We start from the raw sequence: 18868 nt of genomic DNA on the forward strand, positions 1-18868 counted from the left end.
TTTTAAAATTTCTTCTTCCTCTTCCTTTGCACTTCTAGTACTGGTTCCTTCACTTTGGAAGAGACCAATGTCTAGTATGTTTTATAGTTTTCCTGTTACTCAGAATAGCACTGAAGACTTACAGCTTAAAAGCACATTGCATACTGAAAATATCCAGATTCCAAAATATCTTTTGGTCTGGGTAACAGTCTAACAAACCCATTTGGAAGGAAAATTTTCATCGGAGTTCCTAGAAGAGAAACCTGCTACCCATTGCTGCCTGTCCAAGTGCCAAGTGTAGGGAGGATTCAATCTGACAACTTCCTGGCAACTGAAGGTGCCATTGATATTTTCAAGGATGAGGGGAAAATTTTTTCGGAAGGTGTCATCTCTGTAAGCTTCTGTGCCATATGATTCATTGTAGTCAAAGCTGCAACCCCGGGTTAGAAGGTATAAGGAATGAAATGCTGACAGATTTCTCGTTGGACGTGATAATCACCAGGTAACCGGCTGCAAGGGAGAAGCAGTGGAGCGCGGTGAGCAGATATTCTGAATCAGTGTCCCCCACAGCGAAGTCCATTCCACTAATATCTATTGAAGTGCTTTTAATAGTAGCCCAACTGCTAATTTTTTTAAACGTACATGGAATAAAGCAACTAAATATTTTTGGCGGTCAGGCACAATGTGTTATGGCTGTTGATTCAAACAAGGAGACAGACTCAGGATCCTCAAGTGATGAACCTTTTAAATGGGCCTTCCCTGACTAGCAGTGGAGAGTGGCTGTGGGTTACACTCTGTGTGAGCAATAGGTAGAGAATGATGTCTTTTTCCTTCTCCTGATTGGACGCCCAGGAGGCATTGACATTCCAGTAATTTTGGATGCCTGACTGTTGTGTTGTTGGCACCCCTCTCCAGCTCAACTCTGTGCATGTGATTTCCTGCAGTATTCAAAGGCAGAAAGGCATCCTGTGACGGCGTTGGAGAAAATGATGGAGTCAAGTTTTGCCGGCCCCCAGTCCTTCCCTGACACCCCTTCTCCTGACAGAGGAAGCCAATCTATCAAACACCACAGGTACAGGTAGCTAATCGTGGTGGTGGTGGTGGTGGTGGTGGTGGTGGTGGGTGACTTCGTGCCGACTGTGTGCTGAACAGCGCAAGCCAGGATGGTTGGTCTTGCTAGTCCTGTAAGTCCTTCCCGGAGGAGATGTGCAGGCAGCTCACAGCAGGTAACCAAACCTGCTGGCTCCCTCAGCAGGTCCTGTAAGAAGCTTGGAGAAACTATTAACAGTCCCCATGCTTCCACTGAAGATACAGACCAGTGAATAAAACAATTGCTTTCTGGAAAGCGGTGAAACACAGGATTTTTCCCAGTCTGCCTATCACCATCTGCAAAGTTCATGACTAATTCTTCCCTAGGCACTTGCTAGGACATGCTATAGGTCTTTGAACCTAGTCCTCACAAAAGCCCACCTTTTGGGGGAAGGATTCTGGCAGATCTTCTCCTTAGCTCTGTAAGATCTTTCATTATCAACAAAGTGGCCCTCTTTTGCAAGCTGATCATGGAAACTACCTCTTTGGTAGAGAAATCCAAGCTTAAAGTTATTCGACATATTTCATGTTACTCAGAAGCTGAACATGTTCTTCAAAATCTTTTAGTCCAGACTTTTGTATTTTATGCATAAGAAATCTGTAACTCCAAACCAAAAAATGAAGCTTGGGAATAGTCCTGGGACAGGAAATATGTTTATGTCTTTCCAAATGTATATATTCAATTTTCGTGAAAGTGGTCCAAAGATTTAAACATCCTTCTCTTAGTGAGTGGTGTTGCAACTGAAAAAAATTATAGAAAATTAGCAATTTTAAAATGAAAGGTAAAAAATAACAATTGTGCTTAACAACAGAGAGTAAATGCTGTCAACTATTTGTTTTCATTTCTGTTGGCAACACTTTGCAGTCCACCAACCAAGTCAGCAACACACATTCTAAAAGGAAACCAACCACCTCTCTCCTCTTAATGCACTGCATGAAATGGATTTTATTGTTCCTAGACACATTGATTTTGAGATTTCCAATTACTCTTAACACTAAACCTCAGCACTTGATGGTGATTGTTATTCTCATTCTACATGAATAGAGACCGAGATACCAAGGGCTCGCTATTCTTTGTAATGGTTTAAATATCCTCCAGTCAGGATTGAAGTATGTTTGGATCTTGGATAATGCTTTAGCTACTAACTTCCAGTTTTGGTTGTAGCAATTGTTACATTTACAGAATATTTCCCTGTGAAAAAAGTACTTCATTTTGTTGGACCTAATAGAAATTGTTTTAATTAGAGAAACAAGTCCAAAATTACCAACCTTTCAGGAGATGGATAATTTCTCCAAAACAGTATTTTCCCTACTGATTACAACACATATTAAAGTAGTATTCCACCCAGTTGAGTAAAATAATTCAATATAATATTACCCTACCATTATATTATGCTGCAAAAAAAAAAAAATATCGCAGCTTCTGATATGTTTGAGCTGTAATAACTTTGCTCTCAGCTCTTGTCTATTTCTGTGTTCCCTCCTAAATGTGGCTTCTACTCTGGATTCTAGAAGTCACTACAGATTAATTAAGGACATCTTTAGGAGACCTTCCTTATTGTTTAGATCCATGACATGGCAATATCTGTTGGCATACATTGTCTCATGAAAGATAGGTCATGGTTGATTTATAAAGTGGTTTTAGAACTTTGTAAATTATAGTTTCAAATATCATGGTTTTTGTTTTGTAAAATAGGCAATAGCCCTAAATGTTTTCATGATTGATAACCTGGTAGCTGACTTATGCATCCTACCAACTGCTCCATAACTTCCCAAATGCCACTGGGTTAGAAGGGCTGGATCACTGATTGATCAATAGGTACAGAAATGTTTTATAAGATGGGCCAGTACTTCATACTGGCATCATTTCTAATGTTTAGTCTCCCATACATACACCCCCTAAAACTCCACCATTTAAAAAAGAAATCTATTATGACATATTATCCATATTGCTTTTATTTTTGACAATAGAACTCACCTTTAGAAAGCACATATGTAGGTTTTCTACAGTGAAAGATGTCCAGGATAAAGATAGTCTTCTGTGTTTCTAGTTGTGGCAGAGCAACTAGGATACTTCATGGTGTTGAACACCTACTATGTGCCAGGCTCCATGCTAGGCACTTTGTATTTCCATAGTAATCCTATGAAAACTTCAATAACTTAATGGAAAGATAGAATTGGTAGATGTTTACTTCGATGCAAAATGTTTTTGAAAGCTTTCTCATAAGAGGCATTTTTTAAGAACTTTCAAAAGACCCTTCATGCTTAATGAAACATAATGTTAAAGTCTGCCTTTGCCCCCTCCTCTCCTCACCCCCACCCTCTAGTCTCTACATTTTTTTGCCTTGCCCTGTGCACCAGGAGGGCTGTTGGACCCCTTGTCCTCTGGCTTCTTTTGGTTTTATGTGAGGCACAGGCAAGAGATGGAGGGGCAAGAAGTGAATGGGGTCCTCACACTGCTGCTTTCCTTCTTGGCTCCCTTGGCCATGTCTTCCCTCCCTGACTGCAGAGCCTGCCGATGGCCATCTCATAATGATTTCATTTCTCTCCATTTTAATAACTGCTCCCTCTCCTTTATCTTTCAGCTGGAGGGTTAGAAAGGGTTTCCCATTGTTCCCTGAGTATCTCGTACAACTTTATGTCTCCTATAGCTTTATTTTTTTCCTCTCAAACACTGAATACCTCTTTATAAATAGTCACATCTCCTCAAATGACCCAATGTAAAGTATCACTTGTTTCTCTCCAGAACTCTGGTACAAGAACCTCACCCAGCCTCATATGCCTGGTAATGAGACTACACCCAGGTGTGGCTGACCCTAGCATCTAAGCCCCTCCCCTGAATCCTCTGTAATTGCCATTGGCTGATGGATGGAAGTGTTAGGGAAAATGACAGCAGAGGAATTACTACCATGGTTCTTTGTCTCGCATGGAAGAAGAATTTCCAAGCAGACAAGCAGAGAGATTTAATAAGATTTATTAGAGTCAAAGACTTCCAGTCAGAGTGACATGGAGGGGGAGGGGGTTCCCAAGAGAGGAAGGAATCCAAAGAACCTCCTAGCCCTGAGGTTTTTAAGTACAATTTTGAAGGGGGAAAAAAAACCACAAAACTTGACAATCAGATTGGCGTTCAGTTGCCAGGTGGGGAGAAAACCCATAAAAAGGCCTGATGTACAGTTCTCCATCCTGTCTGGCCTGCTCCTGATAAAACAGAAAACCATCCAGAGGGGTGGGATAGGTAACTTGTTTTCACAATAAGCAGTGAGCTCAGGAAGAGCTCCCTGCTGATTTCATGGCAAACTTGGAGATTCCAAGGAAGGAATCTCTTGCTAGGGATAAAGTTTGAGGGAGGAAGCAAATATTTCACACCCCAAATTCTATTGGGACCACCCTGACTACCTATTAACCCATTTGACTCCTCACAGAAGTAAGGGGCAGAGGGAAAGAAATTGGCGATTAGAGTCTTTTCTACCTGTTGGCTTAGTGATCTACCTGGAAGTCCTATGTTGTTAAGAGTGTTGGAACTAAAGGTACAAACAGGGTCATGATAAAGAATGAAAGTATAATGATGTTGCCAGATATGATCTGGGGTCTACACACATTCAGGAAGTCAAAGTTGGCTCGAGGAATATATTTGATCAGTCATCTTGCATTAGCAGAAAAGTGGCTACTAGTACTCAAATGTGAGGCTCTCAAACTCTGACTTCAAGTGATATCTGCAGGTTTTTTTAAGTAAAAATTTTGTTATTTAGTAAAAATCACTGTAGCAATTAAGTAGAATTAGCGATAACATTGATTGGAGAAAAGTGGTAGAATTCCTATAAGGGAAGGTGAAATTCCTTTGGGAGCTAGCATCCTTAGAACTTGACAGATATATTGAAATTTTGAGACTGCTTTTTTCGTCTTTCTCTGTGTGATTCCATTGATATTCTTAGAATGAAATGAAAGTGCAGCAAAAAAATTTAGCTTATTTATTACCTATGCACCGTGAAGTCGATTTGACTATATGAACTAATATGCCATGACATGTTAACACATGAACTCAGTTCTCCTTACCAGGCTACAGAAGGGTAAATTCACAGAGGTGAAGAAGGGAAGGATATAGAAAATGTAGTGAGTCAAATTGGCAATTAATTTTTGGAGATTCTAGTTCCTTTGTTTTATATAATCTACGGAGGTATCCCTTTGTTAAGGTCCATGGTGTATCCCACTCATGCTCTTTGATGGCATCTACAGACAAAGGTTTATTTGGGGATTTGGATGTGCATATGCATCAAATGAAATATGTAATCAGCCGTTTATTCAAAGCAAACTAAAGAGAAAATAATTTTGTTTCTCAAGTTTGATGAAAATCTGGGGCAGTGAGCTGGGAATTTAACACATATGTTGAGGAGAAAATGACAAATAAAGTAAGATTTGTTTAGTCTCTCACTTACAAGTGAAAATGTTTCCATACAGCCCTCTGCTTCCTGTGTTTAACTCTTGTGTGTAATAACAAGGCCATTTTTATCTGTCAGAGAGATAGTTCCTATGGCTTAGGTAGAGTGGATGAGAATTAGGGCTTGAGAAATTCTTAAGCTCATCTTTTATCTCTTGCTGGAAAGTTATGATTATTTTAATCAAGTTGACCTAACTTGCCATGTTAGAAATATAGAAACTTCCCTTTGTCAGGGTCTCCAAAGGTAAATGGGTTAGGAGACACTTGGTCCCCTCCTAGGACAAATATTACATTCATGGATGGCCTCTGGCGCAGAACTTGGAGAATTAGGGGTTGACAATATGGAGTTTGAGAGTTTGAGAAACCACCTGTGAGATGATTGCTATGATCTCTTTTGTTTGTTGGTTTTTTGGTTTGTTTTCTTTTGGGTTTCACCCCAGAAGGAGTCTCTCCTCATGCTGCAGTCCAGGGCCAAGGAGTGGGATGCTCCACAGGAATGCCTTCAGAAGGACCCCACCCTCACCCCGCAGGAGACTGGGTGGGATGATGGGACCAGCGTATCAGCAGCTGGAGGAATCAAGGATCCCAGACCAGGATACGATCTCTTGCCAAGGGTAGGTCTTAAAAGCAATGGAATGTAGGAGGGATATCATCAATGCTATAGCCTTCTGTTGAGTTATATGTTTCTTGGGGTTCTATTTACTGATTTCTTCACTGGTTGGCTCTTTATACTTCCTACTATTTCTATTACCCCAAAGATGAACCATCTCAAAGAAAAGATACGATGAAATGAGTTTTAGGGAAAAGAAATGTAACACTAGGAAGAAAGCAAGTATAAATATATGGATAAAATGTTATTACATATGTTCTAAAACAATTGATAATTTGTCTTTTATAAAAATAAGAATAGAGATGTCTTAGGAGGATTAAAGTGTTTTTTCATCTACCAGTAATTTTAGAGAACAATACTTAGTTCTCTGATCATTATTACGAACAATGCCCTAAACAATAACCTATAACTTTTATATAGCATCTGCTTCCATGCAGCATTCTTGAATGTGGAATTGAGAGCATAATGTCACAATAGAACTTAACATAACTCATGGATGGCCTTTGGACATCAGAGATGCCACTGCTTACAGTGCAAATGATGTCCTCACCTCGGGTAGACAGAGAGCCCCACAGGGCTCAACACATGTTGAATTAGGTGTAGGATGGATCTTGTCCAGCATGCACTTTGTTGATATAATGTCATCAACCAAACATCAAAGCCCTTATTGAACTGGCTGAAGTTCAAATCCCATCTTTGTTCCTTTTTTCTTGTATGAACTCGAGAGAATCTTATCATCTGAGCTTAAGTTTTCTCATCTATAAATTGAGTGAAATAACACCAGTCCCCTGAAGACTATTAGGCAGACTAAAAAAAAAAAAAAAATGCACGTATAGAAAGCTTGCAGCTGACACATAAGCAGAGAAGTAGGACTGGTACTTATTGCCCCAGAAATTGTCATAACGTTACCATTAATTTCAAGAGCCGTGCATCCAGGCTTTATTCCAGAAATTTCAATCAGTTCCCTCACCCACACCTGGTTCTTATTGCCTGTAGTTTTAGCTTTCTGAATGAACCAGGCCAGGTTGCTATGCTGCTTTGGCCTTGGTTATTTTCCCAGATTGTCTGTGTCAAGCTAAAGAACAAAGCAGGTGAGAGATCTCATATAGAACTTTACCTGTCTCTTTTCTTCTGGGCACAGGGTATGCTGAGCAGTGCCCTGTCTGACAAAGCTTGGCAATAGATTTTTTTAAGACAAGAAGATAGGACATAAATAGCCTGTAGCCAGCTTGTGTAATTTTGAAATAATTCCAAATGGACTGTAAAATGCATTTGATACAGATTTAGGGCGACAGTTGTAAATTCAACATAACAGCCAAGTTGTCCAAAATGTATAAAGCAAGTCAAAAGCACTTAGCATTTCTCTTGGCCTTGTTTCTGGCTTGTATTTAGCCCATAATTATAACTAATCGTGTTTCATAATTACTTTTCTTTATAAATCACTAATGATGCTATTTAATCTTTGGATCAATGTTAGCATGAGTAGAAGTAAGGGAAAATCAACTTTGGAGATTTTATGAAAGGACAGGGAACACATCCCATGCTCTTTCTTTGTGTTGGACACTGCTGTGGCCATATTTCAATGTGATGCAGGTGTAAAACCATGCATACACATGTCCTCAGGGGCTGAGAGATCCCCATTGCATGTTCAGGCAATGCTTTGCCTTCCTTCCACCTTGTGGGAGACTCACACATAGTGTCGGCACGTTGGTGGCTTTGTTTTGGTTCAGTCATTATTAGGCTGGGAATATTCTCTCCAGCTGGCCGACCACGTCTATTTTCCTGTGTGTGATATGCACCCGATGTTGATAAATGGTGATTCTAAGTATAAGTCACTGTATGCTCCGCACAACGAATCTCAGGGAGCAATCTCATTCTCAGTTACTGAAAACAGCTATTTTCTGCTCCCAGGGGACTGACTGTCTCTCTGGACTTGAAATGGGGTCGGTAATAGAATTTCACAGCTAAAAGGCCCTCTTCAAATCTGGCCCTAGCCTGGAGGGGAAGTGAATGAATTTGCAAGAGCCATCAGCCATCTGCTGCTTGTTTACTAAGCATGTGGGCGCTGTCTGCTAGTTAGGCTCCTAGTGTGTGGCTTCTCTCCTTGGCACAAACTTCAGCCAAGCTTGGACCAAACACCTCCCTTAGTGTAGTCTGGGGAAGGAGAGGAGATTCTGGAAGAAACTTTCACTCGACTGGAGCCCTGGTTGGTGTCAACCATAGTAATGGTTCAGAAAACTTTGAACTGGGTCATGTCAGGCAAATCAAAATAATGTATGAGTATGATGAATATAAAAAAGTCGAATCACAACAGATTTCCATCTTAAACATTGATGGCATCCAAAATATACTGAATACCATCATAGCTAGATAGTACCAGTATATACTTCACTTTAGTTAGTCTTTAGACATTTTATAAACAAACACATTAAGGACAACAGCCAAGATAATATAGGTAGTTCTGTGAAAGGGAGCCGAGTTTGAATATTGGCCTTTCTGACTGAATAAAACACTAAACCAGGAAATGGCTGTAGGGAAAAAAAAATCCCATTCATGACTGATAATGTTTAAATGGAAGGTCTTAATTGTATGTTTCCTTGAGGAAAACTGGATTTCTTCAATTTAGTCAATTTATTCTGAGGCCATATATGCCAGGAACTGGGTTTTGGAGTCCCATGGAGAATCATAAATTTCTTGGTTTGATGACCAAATTACTGGGAACCACTTGACTCACTGTTGGGATCTTTGTTCTTTAAGAAGAGTCTTTTACTCACAGAGTTATAGGCAAATGCATCTGTGATTTCCTCTCAGAAGGACTGGAGGAAGGGCAGTCCAAACTCTGTTATAGTCAATGAATCACTCATGGATCAGACAAGTGAATGAGTTATTGACTCAAGAGACACAGAACTTTGAGCATCTTCTACTCAGGATCACACATTGAAACTTAGCTCCACTTAAACTTCTGCTCTAGTCCAGTACAAGGGCCCTCCTAGCAGCTCTGAGGAAGAGGTGAGGATTTGCCACTGTGGCCCTGGTGGAACAACACAGAGACAGTGTCTCTATTAATCCTAATAGCAATCCACTCAGTATTACTTCCTGATGGTTCGAAGTGATAGGAAAAATAGAGTGAAGTTGCACTTTGCCTGAGATTCCAGGGCATAGTATGGCATGATGTCACATCCGATCAAAAATAAACTAACCTTCTGGGGAATTCTGTTTAAAGCCCACCTTCTTGGTGTGGTAACATTTTCTATTTCAGTTCTTGCTAGCCATGTGTCCAGTAACAGATGGCTTGGGAAGTGCCACATGATAGTCGCTGAAAGACCTCCTCTTGATCTATGTCTTTAATTCAGTGCTCAGGTGTATTAGAAGAAAGCTACAAGTTTCTGCTTGAGTTGCCTTATCTTAGCCATGCCACATTACAGATTGTTGAAACAGTGATTTGAAAACATCTTCTAGGATATGCACACATCTGTCTAACATTTTTTATGGATAGTGTTCTGGTGCAGATACAAGAATGTGTTCCTATCTCCATCACCTCTCAAGTTACTAGGTTCTACCTGCTGATACAGTTTGATGAGATCTATGTGGAACATAGTCTTATCCTAGCTGTATTTCTTGGCTCTGTTCCACTGGTAAGCCTGTTCAGTAGATTTTCTATATCTTTGTACACACTAATGATGCTAAGAGAATGATGCCAAGCACTGAATCAAAAAGCACTAGCCTTCGATTCTTCCCCTTTGTTCTTGTTTAAATTGATTCATTGATCAGAACTTCTAGGTTCAGATTTTCAGCCATCTAAGACAAAAGAGAAAGGAGTACAATCTCCAGGAAATGTCCTTGTGTGTGGCTGCACACTTTGTGTTGGTAAAGTTTATACAACCCACATAAATGTTCAGGTTCATCTTAGGGTATCAATTCATTAGTATTCTCTGGTTTTGATAGTCTTTATAAGAATACAGCAACTTGTATTCCCATAATACAACTCTCATAACTCCTTTTTCTGCCACTTACTGAAGGTAAAATTAAGGGCAAATCATTTGAAGCTCCTTAAGATATTTTAATCATCTGTCACAGCACAAAAATAATAAATAAGCCATAAGGTTTTTAAAAATGAGGTAACTGAATGTGAAAATGCTTTCTGAAATCACTCTACAAGTACTAACTTAATTGCTAAGTCTGATAATGGATATTAATCAGGATGGAAGGAACATTTACCTTGAAGATCTGCTCATGTGTTCACATGTTTGTTACATCAAGGTTTATTGATTGCCAACTCTATAGTAGGCACCGGAAGAAGGCATGGAGTCACAAAGCCCTAAGGCTGCTGCCTCCTTGTTCGTAGTCTGATGGAATGGCAGGCCTGAAAATTGCCTCCAACATGATCATAAAAGAAAAATTTCTATTAAGTATGCAACTCAGTCCATTGAAATAATTCTTTACACAGAGATATAATTTTATTTATATTATTAAGTTAGTCATGCAGTGAGATTTATTATCTTGAGATTAGATCTGTTTATATTGTGTTTTAATGTTCAATGAAAGACAAATAATTGAGAACTAAAGGAAAAAAAATCTCCTGTTAAAGTTCCTAAAACACATTTCTAGTCATCTGCAATATACCCATCCTAGTCTGTGACACTGAAAAGCTCGAAGGAGGAAAAATCACAAGCCCTGAACTGTCAAGAAAGAGGCCAGCCACACGCTGACATTTTCAAATCACTTGGAATGGCGTTTTGGCATTCTTGACAAGCCATTGCCATGCTCCCTTGAACTGTTTTTCATGGCTCCAGAAACGATGTGAGGAAAGCTGCAAGACTGGCAGAGGCCCTGCTGCACCCACTTCCTACTCCCCCTCGGGCAGCTGAGGAGTCATGTGCCACCTGCTGCCCATTCCTCTCACCAGGCTCAGCAGTCTCCCAGTGAGGCAGTGCCTACATGGCAGGATGCCAAAGGCAGTTGAATGTGTAGCCCCTGAAGTCAGCACAGAGCAGAAACACTCAGGAACGCAGTACCTTGGATGCTTACTATTGGGCTTCCCGATTGCCTCCAGGTAGGGTGGCCCCAATAAGTCTCCTGGACCAAGCCGGGGCTGAGAGGGTGGTCGAGTTGATGGAGTGATGCCGTTATGGGTTTCCTGTTTGTCACTATGGACAGGCCACACTTACCTGCTCAATCCCCATTTACTTTGTATTCTAGGATAGAGGTCAGGAAGACTATATCCCACCTGCCTTTACAGCTGTGGTGTGTTGAAAGACCCCTGGACTTAAAGTAAGAAGATCTGGGTTTGAGTCTCAGTCTGTCACTTATTTTCTGTGTGACCTTGGGCAAGTCACTCCCCATCTCTGAGCTTCAGTTTACTTCTCTGTTTAACTGGGAACGTACTATCCGTCTCATGGGGTTGCTGTGAGAATTCAGTGAGCTGGTGCATGTGGAGAGTGCTTTGTGGATTGAGTATTGCCCCAGTGCAGCACAGCGGGAGGCAGAACGTGTAACACTTTTTTTTTCTTTTTCAGGTATTCATCCAATGGTTTAAAAACCCAACAAAATGCATCAATAAATATGCAACTGCCTTCCAGAGAGACAAATCCCTATTTTAATAGCTTGGATCAAAAGGACCTGCTGGGATATTCATCTACCAGGGCCAGTTCTGTGCCCATCATCCCTTCGGTGGGTCTAGAAGACACCTGCATGCAAATGCCAGGGGTTTCTGAAGTCAAAAGCATCAAATGGTGCAAAAACTCCTACTCTGCTGACATTGTCAACGTGAGTATTCCAGTCAACGATTGTCTTATAGCAGAACAACAGGAAGTGAAAATATTGCTGGAAACTGTCCAAGAGCAGATCCGAATTCTGACTGATGCCAGACGGTCAGAAGACTACGAACTGGCCAGCGTAGAGACGGAGGACAGTGCGAGCGAAAACACAGCCTTTCTCCCCCTGAGTCCCACGGCCAAATCAGAACGAGAGGCACAATTTGTCTTAAGAAATGAAATACAAAGAGACTCTGCATTGACCAAGTGACTTGAGAATCTGTGCATTCTATGCTTTGCTCAACAGGAAAGAGAGGAAATGAAATACAAATTATTTATATGCATTAATTTAAGAGCATCTACTTAGAAGAAACCAAATAGTCTATCGCCCTCATATCATAGTGTTTTTTAACAAAATATTTTTTTAAAGGGAAAGAAATGTTTCAGGAGGGATAAAGCTTACACTAAAGCTTTTGGGTAGAATTCTGAATCCCATTTCGGTTAGTCCCAACGTGGTCCTCTTTGGCTCTCAGAAGATGTGGGCAATTCAGACCCTCCGTCCCACAGTGCCAGTGTCCTCATCAAAAAGCCCTGGCAGTTACCTAGTTTAAAGAGACGAGCTGAGTCCCGAGGGTGGACGTGCCAGTGAGCAGGTGGCCCTTGACATCTGGCTCACCGGCCCCAGCCCCTGAATTTCTATTCAACCCAACAGCCTCATCCCAGGTTCTGTCATGTCGAGAAATGTGGTGTTTTCTATTTGATTTTTGAAGAATGGCACAAAGACTGAAATGGAAAGGACAGGAGACAGAAGGAGTAATTGGGGGGCAGATCTTAGCTACTCTTGTGCGCCCTCTCCCTCTGAAATGTGGAAGCACAGAATCTCAGGGGGAGATATGAAATTATTATAGAAAAAGAGACAAAAAAAAATCCCAATGTCGTGTCGATAAAATCATGTTAATAGAAATGTTTTTTCTTTGAGATTGTTTAGAGGCTCTGAAAGAGCGTTTCTTAGTGTGCGTGTGTGTGCCTGTGTGCACGTGTGCGTGAGTGCGTGTGCGTGAGCTTGCTCGCTCGAGCACATATGCCGTATGCACATGTGTTCATTGCGTGTATGCGTGTGCATGTGTGTGTTTATTAAGCCTGCTCAAATTTGTCTGAAACATCAGGGAATCTAATATTCCGGAAAAAAATTTCCCTTTTTAGGTCTGTTCACGTTCCATTTTTCCATTAAGTACATAGCTCAGTTAGTAAGTTCCTAAATCTTGGTCATTTGCATGGTGGGGTCCTATAAAACTCGTGACGGTGTCGAGACCATTTTCTACCATGAGTACTTGTGAGAGGAACAACTATGGGCTCTTTAAAGATATCACTATCACAAGGCAAATTATGTTTACTTTGAATCATGCCTACTTAAATTATTTACACAAGCCAATTATCAAATTGACCGTTACTATTTCCTTTCTCATCATCCTTGTTGGCATTTATTTCATAGCAAGTCTACTATGTGTGGACCAACGTATTGGCTTCTGTAGTTAACATGGAAAGAATAAATTGCTGAAATCACAAAGCCCAGACTACTCAGTTCACAAGAAACCCCCAAAAGAACAGTAAATTGTGTTGTGTGTTCATTTGGAATAAAGCAATATTTTTACCACTGCTAAGGTGAACTGAAACCTTTCCTGAAGATCTGTCTGTTTCATTTTCCTTTACTTTCACGGGGCATTCAAGGAAATTAGTGTTCACATCCCCAGTCTTTTTCCAATTATCGCTGGTGTTGAGTTGTTATGTTTACACTGTTTTAAATAAAAAGGCACAGTATTTGAAAGTTTATAAAAGATTTCTTTTACTGCAGTTTGGGAAAATGCTGGTTAAAATTTCTTTATGAAAGACTCATATTCCATCAAATGGGAATATAAATATTTCTGAATCAAGCAGTGAATCTATACAATTCTTATTTCAGGTTTTGCCATTACTGTTGAAAATATATTTCAAATTGCTCTTAGAGAACATTCATTAATAATAGACATAATGCCATCCAGGGTAAAGAAAGAATACTATGTATTTATCATAACTGCTTATTAGAAATTCAAGGTCTTAAATATTGAAAACTCTTTGGTGGAAATGCATTTTATACTTACCCGAAGATTGTGTGATATTTATTAGTTGTCCCGTAATATTTCTATTATGTTGAATATAGAGGTAATATTGTCAGAAGGTTAAAAGTTTATTATAAATTTTAATGTCTTTATCACTCAAGTTCTCATTTTAAAATATTACATATTTGGGCAGATTTCAGGCAGAGGACTTTAATGAACACATATAAAAAAAACCCCTAAGTGGAGCATCCAATATGTTGTTGTGTAGAAATTTATCATAATTATCAAGTAACTGAAAGGCCCCAAAATCTGTTGAAGTCAACCTTGTTTCTCTTTACAAAAACATTACTTGTTACTTATCTAAAGCATCCATTGAGAATTCACCTAATTAGGAGAGCAGATACTCTGTGACACCCCAGAGTTATGTTAATATATTATTTATAATGAAAACATTATCACTGAAACTTAAGTTTTGATTCAGCCTCTTACTTTAAAAAATTAAGTGGAACCATGTTTTATATGATTATAACCCTCCTCCCTGTACATCCTAAAGAGCATGAATTCCAGGCACATCCATGGGGGTAAAGCATAGATATATAGCTCCTTCCTTAATAAGGAGTCAAGACACAATTCTCCAAAAAGAACAACTATTAATGGTTGCTTTCAGTAGTAATTTGTCTCCTTTTGGAATATGATGCTTGCCTGTGAAACGTGTCCAAGCTGAAAATGCACATCCTTGGGCACCAGCTACCAAGTCTGATGACATCAAGACTTTCAAGGTGAATCAGATGTAGCCAACACCTGGAACCGTTGTGCTTTGTCCTTTGAGCTCTGGTGCCTACAGGGAAGTGTTCATTTCTATGACACCTTTGATTTTGCTTCATTTTCCTCATCTTTATTATGTAAGCAGCTACTTGGAGATTTGTAATTAAATCTACTCCATAGTCATTACTTACTGGAAAATGAATGTTACTCATTTTTTTTACTTTAAATAATTTTTGATATGTCTCTTTTTTTATAAAATGTATGCTGTTCTAATTTACTAGTGAGTATCATGGAATGTTGGTTTTTTTTAAATATATTATCAAGCTTTCTGCTCATATGAAATAGTAGAAATGATACTGGAAACACCAGACTTTTCTTCCCTAGCTCCCTATGTCCATTAAGTGCTCTATGTTTTACATTCCAGCTCAGTATCTACTTGGCTATGGATTAAGGACTACAAACTTGTGAATTTATCGCATCTATGATTTACATTATTTCTAAGTAGTACTAGCAAGGTCCTCTGGAGGAGGAAGCATACTTCTTATAGAACTCCACAAAATAATCTGTTTTGGTCATCATATTGTATCAGATATACCAAAATGAGAATGGAAAGGCCAAGCAAACCTCAAGAAAATGCCCACTGGCTTCTGAATTGAATGGCAACTACCATCTGAGTGGGGGCCCTTGGTGACAATGACTAAAGCTATCAGTCACCAAGTCTGCAGCAGAATCTGTGGACGTATGCAGCTGTTGTTCACAACTCTCTCCTGTAGTTAAGTATGGTGCTATAGGAAACCATGACTCCCTAAGTGTGTGTATTGGTGCAGGGAGAAATGGTGGTCCCTTTGATTCTACTCCCAACAACCAGAAAATAGTGCCCTAGATAAGTGCTCTAAAACATTTCTCAAATGAGTCTACAGTATACCTAGGAACACAGCAGGAGGGGTGGGCTTTTTATTTGATCTTTTGCTATCTGGGAAACATTTTATATATGAAAAGTGCTTTTTTATTATTATTCAATTGTATAGAGTGAATACAGTGTTTCCAACGGATAGCATGCTTACACTGTGTTTGCACCCTAATCTTTAGAATTTCAATCTTCATCCTAGCAAGATCAGCATAAGGTTTTGAGCTGTTCTTAGTTTCACAGGAATTACAATATGCCCTGATGAAGCCTTTAGGGGCTCCATCTCTTCTGTATTCTTTCTTTCCCTTTTAAAGAAATGATGAGGGTAAAGAAAGAAAGAAATATATTCCTTCATATCCACATTGTTTTCTTTCACAATTTGTTTTCTACTGTGACCACACACAACACACACACACACACACAATATACACACGTATATTAGTAATAAATCTGGGTGTTTGGTTGTTTTAGAAGCATTATGTTTGCTTAGATTGAAAAATATCAAGTGATCACTTCATGGAATACCAATGAAATCAAAGCATTTAGAGGACAGCGAACTTAGCAACTTTTCAACTATATAGGCATTAAAGTTTCTTCTCTTTCTTAGGAAAGCAGAAATATCCTTGGGATGCAAAATTCACAGTACCCTGAAATAAAATCTTTGCTAGATTATCGCTCAGCAATGAAAATTATATGATGGGTGAAATGATTTCTGTCTATAGTGTGTAGTGATCTCAAATATATTTTTACAAATTTAACCTATTTCTCCCTTAAGGAGCCTAAAGAGGTATCTTTGTTTTCTGGTGCCCACTGATTCTAGTGAGGACAGTGTGTGTGTGTGTGTGTGTGTGTTTATGTTGGGGAGAAGTGCTAACATTGGATGCTCCAGTGAAGAGAATAGCTAGGGTAATCAGACACAATTTTGATAGAGAGCAGGCTTGTAGTACTTTGATAACTGATTATCATGAATACCTGTTTTGATTGCATGTGTATTGTTGCCTATGAAAGAATTAATTGTGTGATAGAAAACAATCTCTTGTTGTTGGAAATAGAAAATCTTTATATTGAAAGTCTTTGTGAAAGTTTCTAACTTATCTATCCATAAAAGTATCTCCATGACCGCATCTGGCAAATAAGGTGGATGATCTGGTTCCTCACTGACTTTCCTTTAAACTGAGTATCTTGTTAACCAGTCATTTTGCCCCCGACTATACCAGTCACTTGTCATTCAGTCGCTTCAAAGCAAGTTTTTAAAAGGTAATGGCTGCAAGTCTGTTTCCCTGAACCTCAAAAACAGTTGGAAGTTGTATCTAAACTAAGAATTGATTTCCACAGAGAAACAGACAAGATGGTTTTGGGGGTTTTTAAAGTGAATTTACCTAGGACAGATAATTAAAAAGAAGGGATGACCAAGAAAATGTTCAATTCCAGAGGCTGAGAAACAAAGATCTAATTCATCCCCGATTGTTTTATTAAGAAACTACAAACATTTATCAAAGACAGACACACGGACTCTGTGTTAAAAGAATGAGACCTTTAAGATGTTCCCTCACAGACAGTGGAGGCACTCTTACTGGATACACAAAACAGAAGGTATTTATGGTATTCTCAATTATTTGCATCTCTAACTTTTTAATATGAACTGTCCAACTAATAGTGAATAAATTCTGTGGAGACACTTTTACATTGTGGTTGAAAATAATCCTGTCTTGGGAGTATAGGCCAAAAAGGGCAGGGCTTACTTGATTAGTCAATTTTTGTTGTAATTGCAATTTTTGAAAAATTAATATCTATGTGCTTTTCCAGTAGCATCCTGATAGAACTAATTGTTCCATATATAATTTGTCTTGGTCAAGATCCCAAAGTCTGAATTCCTTAAATCTTCAATAAAACAATGTGAAGTCTTCAAATACTTGAATTGAAGACAGTACATTTAAGTTGTGATGTGTTTTTGAAGTTATAAGGGTTCTATTAGTAGTTTACAAACTCAAATTAGGAAAAATGGGACTGTTTTGATTGAAATTTTTTTAGAGGTCTGATTAATCACTTACAGCCTTGCTCCATGATACATTGAGACTGTCTTTTCAAAAATTAATTTAAATATGGGTTTAAAAAATTGCACTCACATACACACAGCACACAGCTGACATGGTGCGTGCCACAGGGTGTGACTCAGCGATGTGGACGCATTGGATTCAGATCCCTTTCCTATCAAATGCATGCAGCGAGAAAGCCTGGTGGTTACTCTCTTGGGTTTGTTCTTCATAACCTGCTTCTGATTCTTGCCTTTGCAAATAAAAGAACAGAAAATAAGCATATTTACTCCAAGGAAAACAAATAGGAAGAATATGAGTACTCATTTTAAAAATCACTACACTGTGTGGCTACTGTGTATAGTTTAAGATAATTGGAGAGACATGCCTTTTCACTTTTTTCAAGTGTGCAGTTGTATACATTAAATCTGATATAAATGAAATCCTTAGTAATTAATAGTTGTTACATTTTTATAATCCATTTGACCATATGTTAAAGAATATGACATAGAAAAGAATATATGCAAAATAATCAATAGAATATTTCTAGCCCATTATTTTATATATACGTTTTTAAATAGATTATGATTTATTTGTTTTCATTTTATTTGAAAGGCAGAGAGACAGAAATATCCGATTTGCTTCCCAAATGCCTGCAACAGCCAGGGCTGGACCAGGACAAAGTCAGGAGCCTGAAACTCAATGCAGGTCTCCCATGTGGGTGGTAGGGATCCAAGTACTGGAGCCATACCTGCTCCTTCCCAGGGTGTGCGTTAGCCAGAAGCTGGAAACAAAACGAGTGTCCCAAGAAGACTCTTAGGCACTATCTCAAATGCCCACCCTCGAATCGCCATTTTTATAAAATGTACTGAGAAGCATTCTCTTGTGCCTCTGATAAAAGATGATAAAGGAGTGTACGTGTCTCCATTATCTTCCAAGAAACCACTTCAAAATGTCATCCACTCATCCCTGGGGATTTAGAGACCATCGGCAACGTGTCCTGCAACATTCCAGTAAAGATTAGTTCCACTGTGACTGTGTTTTCTATAGAGGTGGGGGGGGGGGGGATTTCACATTGCTTATTAAAAAGTAAGATGTGAAAAAATGATGGAACTTCGTCTTGACTTTGTCAAGTACATTCTCATCCATGCAGGCAACCTGTGTGTATCATTTCCTCGGGCCGTGTCCGCAGTGGCGTCTG

The 18868-nt window shown here is 39.2% G+C and overlaps 1 protein-coding gene across 3 annotated transcripts in view; it reads left to right on the forward strand.

Moving 5' to 3' along the window:
- NRG3 (neuregulin 3) overlaps positions 1-12137 on the forward strand; it is a 1158196-nt gene extending 1146059 nt beyond the window's left edge. For 2 of the 3 annotated variants that reach the window (XM_062214691.1, XM_062214692.1), the window contains exons 7-9: positions 924-1051; positions 5947-6117; positions 11630-12137. In XM_062214691.1, the coding sequence (XP_062070675.1) occupies positions 924-1051; positions 5947-6117; positions 11630-12137 (807 nt within the window). Of the gene's footprint in view, positions 1-923; positions 1052-5946; positions 6118-11312; positions 11385-11629 lie in introns of all 3 variants that reach the window. The other variant, XM_062214690.1, reaches the window with a different exon arrangement.
- The last annotated feature ends 6731 nt before the right edge of the window (positions 12138-18868 follow it).

The sequence above is a fragment of the Lepus europaeus genome, chromosome 17 (assembly GCF_033115175.1).
Source record: "Lepus europaeus isolate LE1 chromosome 17, mLepTim1.pri, whole genome shotgun sequence".
Lineage (NCBI taxonomy): Eukaryota > Metazoa > Chordata > Mammalia > Lagomorpha > Leporidae > Lepus > Lepus europaeus.